This window comes from Alosa alosa, chromosome 2, assembly GCF_017589495.1.
Source record: "Alosa alosa isolate M-15738 ecotype Scorff River chromosome 2, AALO_Geno_1.1, whole genome shotgun sequence".
Lineage (NCBI taxonomy): Eukaryota > Metazoa > Chordata > Actinopteri > Clupeiformes > Clupeidae > Alosa > Alosa alosa.
This window is the reverse complement of record NC_063190.1, coordinates 28263478-28276814: the sequence shown is the minus strand read 5'-3', so window position 1 is coordinate 28276814 and position 13337 is coordinate 28263478. Positions and strand designations below refer to the sequence as shown.

The window sequence follows — 13337 nt, the reverse complement described above, 5'->3', positions numbered from 1 at the left end:
TGCTCACCACCACCACCACCACCACCACCACCGTAGTCACGGTTACAGCCACGTAGGCGCCACCTACCCCAGCATCCGTCGGCATTGCACTCGGCTGCCGCCCCTCATTCACAGCCCTCCCCCCCTCCTCCACCGCCCGCCCAGCGGTCGGGGGCCCGCCGATCTCAGAACTGAGGTTCCGCCGCCACAGGCGTCGTCGGACGAGGAGATGTTCTACTACCAGCGCTCGGCGCACCGCTGCCGCGGCTACGCGCCACCAGCGGCGGAACCGCCGGACTACCACGTCACCCGGCTGCAGCCATTCTTCGAGAACGGCCGGGTCCAGTACCGCTACAGCCCTTTCACGGGCAGCTGGCGGCCGGGACGCCGCCCTGCCACGAGCTGGACCGTCGCCCGGCTGCGCCTGCGCCACTCCTTGGATTCGGGGCGGGACCGTGAGGCGAGTCGGGCGTACCACTACCTGCTGCACCAGCGCCACTCACCGCAGCCTCCGCACCACGCTGCCGGCGTGCGGGAGCACGGCTTCGTGAGCCGCGACATGCCCCCCGCGCACCTGCACGCGCCCCAGGGACCGGGCGGGGCCTGCCTGCCGTCGTGGGAGGCCCAGGAGGAGGCGGAGCACCTGCGCGGCCACTCCCTCCGCCGAGAGAGCCGCGCGCGCCAGCGCCTCAAGGGCCCCGTGCTCTCCCAGTACGACAACCTGGGCCCCTACATGCCCCCTGATGCCCCCGCCGGACCCCCGCACACGCCCGCCACAGAGTCGCTACAGCACCTGCGCAGCAAGTCGGACCCGGGCAAGGAGGCGCGCTACAACGTCACGCCGGAGGCGGCCGTCCCGCGCTCACTCACCGCTGACCCTGACGCCTTCCTCTACATGGAGACGGAGAAGCACGCACACGCGGGGCCCCGCCCGGCCGGACCGCGCTCCCACACGCCCTCCTCCCAGCCGCACGGCCTGCAGCACGTTCCGGAAGCCTCGCGGCTCAGCGACGCGGACCGCGCTGCCCACCGAGGAGGCCGGAGCCCCGAGGGCGAGTCGCTCCAGAGGGTGACCGCCACCGTGACGCCCAAACCCGAGCGGAGCCACAGCCGAGGGCCCTGGGGCCCGGAGCCGGACCCTCACCCACGGCCCCCGCAACGCCACACCCCCTCCGGCGTCCCGTCCCACTACGACAACCTGGAGGAGTATCGGCCCCCGGCAACGACCCAGACCCAGACCCGGCCCGCACCCAAGGACCCGCTGGCCAGCCGGGGGGGCGCAGCACTGTTCCCTGGACAGGCCTTCGGGCACGGGCGCGGGGGCAGAGCCTACTCCACCGCGTTGGGCCAGGGGGCCTTCATTCAGACCGATGCCCCCCTGCACAGGCCCGAGGCCGAGGTCAAGGCAGAGTGACGCCAGTGCTAGCACTGCCGACCGCTAGCACCAGCTGACTGCTAGCTCTGCCTGTATTAACATGAAGCTTAGGCTCGGTGTTAACACACACGCACACACACACACACCCCTATACATACGTATACACACATACACCTATACATACACAGATACACAACTCTCTCTCCCAGCAGTTTATGGTACTACATTCGCTACATCAGCACTATATCTGAATGTAGTCACAATAAATCAATATACAGTATATATATATATATATATATATATCAGTGGAACTTTTCAGAGATCCAGATGACCCACACAGGGAACTCCTGTGTGCTACTGGAAACCTGACTTATCACCCACCGTCAGTTCCAGATGACCTGTGCTACTGGAAACCTGACTTATCACCGTCAGGTTCCAGATGACCTGTAGAACTGGAAACCTGTGGTACTGTTAAGTTATCAATGGTCAAGTGGGTTGGACAAGGGACTTTTCTGGTCCGAGAACAGCCATGTTTGTCTTAAGAGTTTGAATGGTTTGCTTTGAACAAACAAATCTGTGAAAGGGCAAAGGTGAAAGGTCACACAGCCCCTGCCGGACAGTGGACTGTCTTCTCCTGAGGGTTTTTGATGGGAGTTTTCTATCCAGTTGTACACATATGAACCCTTAATGAACTTTCTACCAAACTGAATGTACCATAGCATACATTACCCAGCTAACCACACCCGCCATGCACCAGTGGCGTCAGCAGGTGGCGCCGAATGGGACCTGCAGTGTGTGGTATGCCAGCTGCGGACTCCGGAACGAACTCTGACACGGTACGGCAGGAAGAGGCATCGAGCAGCTCTCTGCGTAGGAATCCGGAGTCCAATCTACTGTTGAGAGTTTTCTTCTTTGTTTTATTTTGTTTAGTTTTAAAACATAGTGTTAGGTGGGGCATTGAAATGGTGATTGATCAGTTTACATTTCAGAAATGCATGCTCTCTTGTTTACAGAACCTCTGTGTGTATGTGTGTGTGTGTTGGCCTGCTCTTTGTGTTTGTACTGGACGTTACAGTGCACACTGTGCAGAAGGGAGAAGCTCTGCCCCCCGGTGAAGATTGGGGGGGGGGGGGCACACACACCTCAAACACTGGACACTGGGACTAAGGGTTGGGGGGGGATTTCTTCATTTTCTCAATGGTCATTTTTTAGTGTTTATTGGATTTCTTTCAAAGAGCCTCTCAATCCGCAGATGCGCCTCAGTGTGTGTTTGGGGGTGTTGGAGCTCTCTGTGAAGAAGGACCAAACGTTCTGGTTTGAATGCAGGGGCGTGCTGGTTTGAAAGCAGTCTAATGCTTGGGTTAGGGGTCCCCTGGACATGTCGCTGGGTGCAGTCTAATGCTTGGGTTAGGGGTCCCCTGGACATGTCGCTGGGTGCAGTCTAATGCTTGGGTTAGGGGTCCCCTGGACATGTCGCTGGAGCGCAGCAGGACAGGCTGACAGAAGTATGCAAAAGGGTTCCACGCCACACCAGCCTGACTGCATCTGCGTCTGCTCCCCCCAATTGCACGCAGTCAGGGTTCCACGCCGCACCACCACAGCTGTGTCTGCGTCTGCACCCCCAGTTACACGCAGTCAGGGTTGGAAAAGGCTCAGACAGCTTGTTACCACAACACAAATTTGCACAGAGAAGGGATGGGTCCTGAACTTTCAGAAGATATAGTGGAAATTATTATTCTTCATTAATTGCAACACATATTTTTGTTGTGTGTAAAATGTTTGCACCCTGAAAGATCCGTGTTAAAGTAGTACATGACCTCAACCTCATTTTGGGTACTAGCCAGCCAGACTTCTTTTCAAAAATATCCATATTTGTGTTGATTTTCTTTTTACTTTCCCGAGAATGTAAGACGTGTTCCAAATCCCCTGTGTGTCGCCCGGAGGAACAGGGGACACAGTAATAATATCAAGGGAACCTATACCTAAACAATAACCACTCAAAATTAAAACTATTTTAACTCTGTGGTAGATTTAAAAATGCAAATGCCAATCTTTTTTTAGCAGATAATGTTAATTCAAGCTTATTTATGTTGAAATGTGTTGTAAAATTCAAATTTGCCAAATAGAATAAGAGACACGAAACAAGCTACTCTTGAAACACGCAACTAAATGTAGGTCAAGACTTGACGGCTTAAACAAGTAGGAAGGGTCATTGTTTTTAAACAGTGTTGCCCAGGGCAACCGCCATCCAGACTTATCCAGACTATAATTTGCCATTAAGTTGCAATATCAGTATTCCACACATAATCACAGCCAAGATACCTGTGGACACCTGCATTGTCATAGCAACACAGGTGAAGATAGGTGTAGCAGCTCCACCCCGCCCCATCTTAGACGGCACCAGCTGGGTCGCCAGGTAAGGAGGACACCTGGTGCGCTGGGTTGCCAGGTTGGATGGCCACCTAGTGTGCTTTCATGGGGACGGGCTCAGCGAGCGTGTCGTCTAGGGTCGGGGCTCTGAATGTTGCTGGATATTATTATCACTAAAAGATAACAGAAAATATATATACTGAATGGAAGTGTTCAACCTTTACCATGAACTGAAAGATATTTATGCTCTAAAGTGTTTATGTTTTCAGTAGTGCTACATTCTCTCTATGGTCAATAAACGCAAATCTACTCAGAACTAAACTATGTCTGATTTATTCATGTATCTGTGACAGCCACCAAAGTATAAATGTGTGCTTTACACATCTAGGATATGAACAGAATTACTCTGGACTATTCAATATCTATTATCCATGAAGTGAAAAGTGCATTTAGCCTTTTGTCCAAAATGAAAAGCACAATGGTCAATGTGCACAGCAGAAATCAACCACTTTGATTCCAGTGCTATTGCTGCTCTCTTCAATATTTTCTGAAAATCGATCTTGTGGTGAACGCCATCTAGTGGATAAATATGCTATTTGCATAGTACAATTATGCTGATTAAAATTGATCAACCTTGTTTCAAAATGTATACAGTTAAAAAAAAAAAACTGGAGACAACCCATTAATATTTCTTTCAAATGTTTATTTGGGCATTTGTAAAATCTGGGCCAACATGCACTGACAAATACTGATCTCTATGCGAGCAGGAGTCTTCTCTGGAGACGTACGCATGAGGATTTTACAGAGTCCGCTTTTCTTAACAATCTTCTTCATCTTTGGATAAGTGGTCTATGCACTCTCTTTGAAAGCCTGCGTGTGTGTGTTAAATATGAAGGCTTTGCAGCGCCAGATCTGTCCACTTCATCTCCTGTTCCTTGACGGACTCGGTTGATCCTCCGTTATCTTGCTCAGCCTCTGGGAGTTCACTCTGAAGGAAGACAAGTAATTAAGTCCACAAACAGACAATATTACTTTAAATCAATTCATCCCGGAGAAACAAACAGAACTGTGAGAAAAAATTTGAGAGATTACAGGTAAGTGTCCATGTCAGACCGCATTGGAAGGGTGTCTAAGCTGAGTTTAACTAGCCTACCGTCTCGTCAAAACATGAGTCTACCAAACAGTCTCGTGATGAAACAAAATAAGGCATACATAAATTACTATTCTTGTCAACGAAGAGTCGCTTGTCTCAATTTTAAGTATGTATAACTAGGGCCACTTACCAGCGGGATTTTAACATCCTCATACGGAAGGCGATCTTCTCGCCACGCATCGTCGGTAAGATCAAGGACTCTTCCATCACGTTGCACCTCGCTGTCCATGTTTGCTGATCAGATAATTTGCCTTTTGGCTGGAGTTGACAAGCTTCAGTTACAGGACCATGGGGCCAACTACTACCTATGGCCTTTCGAGACGCAACTTTCAATGTTTTGCTTTGATGTTTATGCCCAAACCATTATAAAACAACATCTATATCCAATAGACTAAATATCTGAAACATAGCAGATACCCGCTGAAAATATATATCGCCTATATATTTCGCTGTTTAAACATTTACCGAAGTGAGAAACTGAAGAACAACACTGGTGAAAACAGTGGTATTTCCGGGTTAAAGTTGAACAGTGATCGGTATCGTCATAGAAGTCCCACAGGTCCCATCTTACATAGTTTTGCATGTATTTCTTTAAAACCCACTCTTTGTACTTTACTCTACCCTTTGTCTGGCTAAAATAGAGGAATATAGGCGATATTTTATAGTCTTATCTATATATTTCGTAAATTTGAAATATATTGAAAGGACCTTTTATTTCCATCACAAATCTTTTGGTGGAAACTGATTGTGATGTAAGCTGTTATAAAATAAAATGATGTTTGGATAATAAAAGGTATGTATCACTAGTCTCGTGTCGTGTTTTTTCCTTTCCTCCCTTCTTTCTTTACTTGTTTCCAGGATGTTAAGTGAAAAGTGTGAATGTTTGACACCCGCTGATGATTTAATCACGCGCTGTTTCTTTAACCATGCACATGGATTCATAGCGCCATGGTCAGATCAGAGGGCTTTGACCAATCAACGCTGAGCTCCCGCCTTCGTTTGGGAGGAAGTGGGCCTGTTATTGGTCGGCATAACGCGGTGGGCTGGACATCAGGCATCACAACATCTGCGGCAGTTCAGTTGCCGTGTCTGATTTTGAGGTGAAAGAACGCACCTGAACGTACAGGTAAGTAATGCGCAGTTAGCAGTTCCTATGACAATTAATTGTCTAGTTTTCAAGTCACCTTTTTGATTTACATATCATACTTTTAAATGATGACCCTTACGCTACCCTTACGTTTAGCTAAGACCGTAAAATAACTATTATCAGGAGATTGATGGCTTATGAAGCTGCTGTTATGCGAGAATTGCTAGGAGGGAAGTGAAGTCATGTCATCGAGTCTGATGGGCCCGAATGGATCTGTCTCGGCCACTCTTATTCTACAACTGTACACGTTTAAGCTTCGTCTTCTATAGCCTACGATGTACAACATTGTGGATGAAAATAAGAATGCATTACAGCACAGTGCAGACTAGCCTAGTTAAGGGGTTGACAAACTTTTTGGGGGCTAGGATCCCTTTTGGGAAGGTAACATTTCCAAGGATCCTCCTCCTCATAATCGTAACAATTAAGCTTACATGGCGCATGATGTTAGACTTTGTATCCCCCAAAATTGTGTCCAGATTCACTTTAGCAGGTTTTTTTTCCCTTTGTGTGTCTTTTGTCAACTTTGAATTTTGCATCACCTGACGATGAACTAACTGACTCATTTAAAACATTTCTGGCAAATAAGCCAAGCAGTAGTAGTAAGGCTCAGTTTGAAGTTTTAACCAGTCCAGTTGCACCCTAAATGTGCTGTAATACTGACTGAGCTAACTGACCTGAATCCACTGCAGGTGTCTCCAGCCTTGCCGGTGAAGAAGTCCTATAGGCCTAGTAATACTGTAAGACTTCTATAGTAGTTCTGTAGTAGTGTATAATACATCTATGATTCCTTTATAATATCTAAACTATATAAGATTCCTATAAAATGTGTAGTATTCCTATAAAAGTACTTAGTTTTAAAATACTATAAGATTCCTTTTTGTAAGGGTGCCCTTGCCCGTATGTGTGTGTGTTTCCCGAGACGTCTGCCCTTACCCCTGTGTTTGTTTCTCTGCTGCCGTGTGCAGGATGGACCTGGTTCTGGACGTGGCGGACCGATTCTTCTTCACGCCGTATGTGTACCCTGAGTCATGGCCGGAGGACGAGCCGCTGCGGCAGATCATCGGCCTGCTGGTCGTGACCAACCTGGGCGCCGCCGTGCTCTACCTGGGCCTGGGTGCCCTCAGCTACTTCCTCGTATTCGACCACAACCTCATGAAGCACCCACAGTTCCTACCGGTTAGTGCTCTATCAACCTCATGAAGCACCCACAGTTCCTACCGGGTAGTGCGCTATCAACCTCATGAAGCACCCACAGTTCCTACCGGGGTCATTCCATGTGAAAACAGCCAATATCGGGGTATCATGTACATGACACCTCTCAGATTTTGCTGAAAAGTGATGAATATATGCCTTATGTTACCAAACAAAGGAATCTGAAGTTTCAGGTTAATATCTCAAACGGTTTGCCTGTGGCGTCCATTTGAATTTCGGGTGCCACGGCCCTAATTGACACATTGGAATTTCACATTTCATCTTTTGCCATTTTTGGAAGCCCATAACGTCTGTTCTAATCGTGGTAGAGGGCTGGAAACTTGTGTGGTAGTTCATTGTAGCCTGTACTACACAATTCTGGAGGCAGAATCAACATTCCTTACTGTTTGGGTGAGAGGTGGGTAACCAAAGTCCTAAAAAATGTTGACGGCATGTGTGATTTTTCACTTTTTGGGTGGCTCTAGCACCACAATTAATGATCATATTTATTCTAAACAGGATTATTTGTTATATGTAGGAACCTTGCTCTTGCCAAAATTAATTTGAAGGGTATGGTACCACTGGTGGGGTTTTATGGGGGTCCAAAACCCCCTCTCCGCAGAGGTGACTCTTGGAACCCCATATTTGGACCCCCAAATGACCATGTGGGCACTTGATGATCCTAATAGGATTTATACCAGATAAAGATACATATTTGTTCTTTCTTTTAATGAAATAATTTTTTTGACTATGAAGCTCCATAAAATGAATTTTATTCTTCATAATGCACCATTTTGGACATTGTTTCCGGAAGTCTGGAATGTAGATCAGGGAGAATTCAGTGATGATAAAGCATGAAAATAGTGGAAATAACTTAGTATTATCCTCAGTGATGGCAAACAATTAAATACTGAGACTGTCATGGATTAGCCCCTTATCCCCCATGAAAGAGACCCGCCATCAAACTTTTAAAGAACTAAATACCGGTAACAAGAATGTTACATAGTGTAAGAACACAACAAATAAAAGGGAGTTTTTCCTTGCCCCTGTCACTCTCCAAATAAAATTGAAAATTAAATTGAATAGTGTCTTTAACTATTATCCAAGAAATTGTGGAAGCAGTGGCATAATTTTGTCATGGTCCTTATGGTCAAGTTTGTATTGGTGAGCACTGCGTCCATACTGTAGATGTCTGGCACACTGACACAACAAAAGATATGTTGGAATGGCACCCAACAGATCTGTCTTTGGTCCGATGGCCATGTGAGGATGTTGTTGACACACTTTCCAATGTTTCCAATGAACCAGTCATCATCATAGATACACACAATGTATTTTCCTGGCTGGAAATTTGAGTTTTGTGGCTGGTCTGACTGTGAGTGTTCTGTCTCCAGGTGTTCTGTATCCAAGTGTTATGAATCTGATTGTTGTCCTGCATTGACATCTGTGAATATTGTATCCTGTGATATTATTTTTATCCATTTCTTATTATTGAAAATTGGTATAAAGCAATGATGTGATCGTGTTCCACTGATTGTTTTGGCCGAGGCGTAATGTCTCTCCAATTCGTATGTTTCCTTGTGTTTTTTAATATCTTCTGCACTAACAAAGAAGAATGTAATGTTCTTAATGTTTTCTTCTTTCTTGCCCATTGAAACATCTCCATTGGTGTCAGAATATGGTTTGCATCAGTGGCCTGCAGACTTGCTCGTGCTGCAAGACGCTTGAGAGTTCCGCCGATTCCATCACATTGGCTTTTCCCAAGCAAAGTTGCAAAAAAACGACTTGCAGAAAACATTAAGAACATTGCATTCTTCTTTGTTAGTGCAGAAGATATTAAAAAACACGAGGAAACGTACAACCTGGAGAGACGTTACACCTCGGCCAAAATGATCAGTGGAACACGATCACATCATTGCTTTATATCAATTTTGAAGTTTGATGGAGGGTCTCTTTCATGGGGGATAAGGGATTAATCTGTGGCTGTCTCAGTATTTAATTGTTTGCCATCACTGAGCATAATACTAAGTTATTTCCACTATTTTAATGCTTTATCATCACTAAATTTTCCCTGATCTACATTCCAGACTTCTGGAAACAATGTCCAAAATGGTGCATTATGAAGAATAAAATTCATATTATGGAGCTTCATAGTCAAATATTTTATTTCATTAAAAGAAAGAACAAATATGTATCTTTATCTGGTATAAATCCCATTAGGATCATCAAGTGCCCACATGGTCATTTTGGGGTCCAAATATGGGGTTCCAAAAGAGTCACCCGGAGAGGGTTTTTGGACCCCCATGAAACCCCCACCAGTGGTACCATACCCTTCAAATTCATTTTGGCAAGAGCAAGATTCCCACAATCCTTTTTAGAATAAATATGATCCTTAATTGTGGTGCTAGGGCCACCCAAAAAGTGAAAAATCACACATGCCGTCAACATTTTTTAGGACTTTGGTGACCCACTTCTCGCCCAAACAGTAAGGAATGTTGATTCTGCCTCCAGAATTGTGTAGTACAGGCTACAATGAACTACCACACATGTACATGGCTGAGTTGGCGTGGAATGACCCACCGGTTAGTGCGCGATCAACCTCATGAAGCAGCACCCACAGTTCCTACCGGTTAGTGGGCTTTACTAACCTCATGAAGCACCCACAGTTCCTACCGGTTAGTGGGCTATCAACCTCATTAAGTGGCCACAGTTCCTACCGCAGCGCTGCCTGGAAGGCGCTAGGGTTAGGCATGGGTTAAGGTTGGGGTTGAGGTTGGGGTTAGGTTTAGGATTAGGTGCCTTTTAAGTCAGTGGTGGCAGCGCTCCCTGGAAGACGACGTTGGGGGCATAAAACACCATCGAGCGTGCTGATCAGCCCGTCGCAAAACATTACTGATTGTTATAGATTATCCCATTAGTGAGTGATACCTTTAGATAGATGATCCCAAAACATTAGTTATTCATACGTTTAGATAGATTATCTCATTGACGTATTGAACCTTTTTAAATCTTTTATTTTTTTTAGGTTTTACTCATGACTGGTGATATTGTTGTATTGTGTTTATTATACCGTTACACGCATTAAATGAGTCTTTAATCCCTCACTGTTAAATTGGCCTAGTCAAAGTCAACCCTGTTGGCCCATAAGATATCCTCACACACGTCAGGTGAAACAAGCCCTGCATATAAACCAGTTTAAGTGAAGGCTTTAAATATCGCTGGTGAATAAGATATGGGGACTCATACCTCACCATGCAGGGGCATTTATGTATGTGTGTGTGTGTGTGTCTGAGTGGCTTGAGCTAACCTTGACCTTGTTTGTCTGTGTGTGGGTGCGTGTGTGTGTAGAACCAGGTCCGGCGTGAGATTAAGTATGCAATGACATCTCTGCCCTGGATAAGTCTTCCGACTGTGGCGTTGTTCTTTGCAGAAGTACGGGGATACAGCAAACTTTATGACAACGTTCACGACTCACCCATGGGTAAGATAACGTGAGAGAGAGAGAGAGAGAGAGAGAGAGAGAGAGAGAGAATATCCCACATACAGGTTCTTGTTCGCATAGGTTTGGATCTTTAATGCTCCCCATGAACATGTTCTTTCTGTTTCTAATTGTTTGGTGTGTGTGCGCATGTGCTTTTGTGCGTGTGTGTGTGTGTGTGTGTGTTGTTCAGGTTGGTCAGGGCTGATCTTTAGCATGGTCTCTTTTCTCTTCTTCACGGACGGGTGCATCTACTGGATCCACCGCTTCCTCCATCACAGACTCATCTATAAGGTACACACACTCACGCACACACATAAACATAGACTCACACATATTCATACACACACACACACACACACACACACACACGTGTATATACACACATACCTTCACATACACACCAGTCTGTCCAATTAGTTACTCTCTCACCCTACCACCCATTCTACCTCCTTCTATTGGTTTCTCTCTCTCTCTCTCTCTCTCTCTCTCTCTCTCTCTCTCTCTCTCTCTCTCTCTCCCTCTCTCTCCCTCTCTGCAGCACTTCCATAAGCCGCACCACGTGTGGAAGATCCCATCCCCGTTTGCCAGCCACGCGTTCCACCCCGTGGACGGCTTCCTCCAGGGCCTGCCCTACCACATCTACCCCTTCCTCTTCCCCCTGCACAAGGTGCTCTACCTGGGCCTCTACGTCTTCGTCAACATCTGGACCATCTCCATCCACGACGGAGACTACCGCGTCCCCCACGCCCTGCAGCCCGTGGTCAACGGCTCGGCCCACCACACGGACCACCACCTCTTCTTCGACTACAACTACGGGCAGTACTTCACGCTGTGGGACCGCATCGGCCGCTCGTACCGCTACCCGTCGGCGCTGGAGGGGAAGGGCCCGATGGACTGCGTCCGCAGGATGCTGGAGGCGGGGCGGGGCGGCGAGGAGCGCACACACAACGGAGGAGCCAAGGACAAAGGAGCGTAGACCAGAGGACCACATCACGTCGCCATGGACACGGGAGCGTAGACCAGAGGACCACATCACGTCGCCATGGACACGGGTCAACAAAAGCACAGAATAACTTCTAGTCTCCTTTAAATCTGCCACAGCACTTACAGAACGCACGTAAAACTCTCAATTCATTACCCAGCCCGAGGAGAAGTTTCCACACACGCAGCTGTGGAGGGGAGAAGAAAGAGGAAGGCACGTAGGGACACTGAAACAGAGAGAATCTCTATGACGGGGAACTGATAAGCAGTCAAATAAAAGTTAAACTAGTTTATTCTTCTTTTGAAAGTTGATTTCAAAACATCCTGAACTTTATATTGTCACTTATGTTTCCCCTTGACCAATCAGTTTTTAATTACTGTGTAATTGATTCAGTCAGTCAGTTAAAGGTCCTATAACCAATTTTAGATGCCCACATGGTATAAAAGGCTTGTGTTTAGACCAGCTGCGTTCCTGTAAGGCAGTAATGATGTTTGTTCCCTTGGTGACGATGACAAATCTTCTGTTGCACACACACACACACACACCAGCTTGCATGAGGACACCCAGGGTATCAGGTATTCAGAACTGAGAGACCGGTGGGGGGTGTAGAACTTTAACGGGGGTGGGAGGGGGTGTAAATATTTGGACTTTGTGTTGTGTCCACACACACACACTCACACACACACACAAGTTGATTTTCCTAGATTTTGCTATGCACTGAGTGCTTTTGCCAAATGTGATACCATAAGGACTGTACTCCCATCTTTGTGTTTGTGATGTTTCTCCTCATAGTCAGGATGCATATAAAACCAGCATAAACATTAGTTACACATAAACATTACAGTTAAGCAGGGTGGTTCAATATAAAACCGGGATAAACATTACAGTCTTCCGGTACATGGAGGAAAGAAAGGGAACTGCGAGAGTGGAATGATTTGTTGGTTTTATTTTTTTAATTTTTTCAGATGTGTACTTTTATTATTGATTTAAATGATGCTCAATTGCCAAGCCATTTCTTTCATTTTGAGTAGACTATGAGGACCAGGTTGGAAGAATTATGTTTTAGAATGTCAGATTATGTTGCTTTTAATCTTTTGGAGATTCAGAGATTAACGGTCCTGTCAGTTCGGCTTCAGACTAACAGAGCGGTTGTTTTCATTGTGCTGTTGGGATCGTCAGGCATGGAGAAAAACATGCTTTAAATAAAGTCAAGAAAAACTATGTGCGCCTGTGTGTTCGCCTGTGTGTGTGTGTAGATTGATTGGTGGATGTCATCTGAGGTGTGTGTAAGTGGAGGGGGTGGGGCGTGGCACTGAGTGTATACATCATTGTCACTGAACAGACACACACACACACACACACGGAGGGGTAGTTGAGTGTGTGTGTTTGGGAGAGTAAGTGTGTTATATTGAGTGTGTGTAAGTGTTGAATTGAGTGTGTGGGAGTGTTGCCTTGAGTGTGTGTGGGATTGTTGAGTTAAGTGTTTTGGTGTGTGTATGTGTGTGCTTGTGAGTAAGTGTTGGTGCTGTCCATGGTGCTGACTGCTGGCTACATGCAGTGCTGCCAGTAGGTTATCACAGGTCAGTGTGTGACGCATGTTAACATCAGAAATGTCTCAGAAGCACCTGATCAACAGGACAGATGTGGAACACTGCCTCA

General features: G+C 46.5%; 3 protein-coding genes across 3 annotated transcripts in view; 2 read left to right on the top strand and 1 right to left on the bottom strand.

Annotated features, from left to right (window-relative positions):
- The window catches only part of arhgap32b (Rho GTPase activating protein 32b), a 53563-nt gene extending 49518 nt beyond the window's left edge, over positions 1-4045 (top strand). The window contains exon 28 of the mRNA XM_048229391.1: positions 145-4045. Within this exon, the coding sequence (XP_048085348.1) occupies positions 145-1393 (1249 nt within the window). The 3' untranslated portion in view covers positions 1394-4045. The remainder of the gene's footprint in view (positions 1-144) is intronic.
- Positions 4046-4406: 361 nt separating this feature from the next.
- Positions 4407-5420, bottom strand: anapc13 (anaphase promoting complex subunit 13). Its single transcript, XM_048238028.1, has 2 exons — positions 5008-5420; positions 4407-4712 (listed from the first exon to the last, which is right to left on the bottom strand). Exons 1-2 carry the CDS (start codon positions 5104-5106, stop codon positions 4608-4610), a joined length of 204 nt encoding a protein of 67 aa, XP_048093985.1. The 5' UTR covers positions 5107-5420; the 3' UTR covers positions 4407-4607.
- Positions 5421-5821: 401 nt separating this feature from the next.
- Positions 5822-12899, top strand: sc5d (sterol-C5-desaturase). The gene is made up of 5 exons (XM_048238027.1): positions 5822-6003; positions 6990-7200; positions 10564-10696; positions 10887-10987; positions 11235-12899. Exons 2-5 carry the CDS (start codon positions 6991-6993, stop codon positions 11670-11672), a joined length of 882 nt encoding a protein of 293 aa, XP_048093984.1. The 5' UTR covers positions 5822-6003; position 6990; the 3' UTR covers positions 11673-12899.
- The last annotated feature ends 438 nt before the right edge of the window (positions 12900-13337 follow it).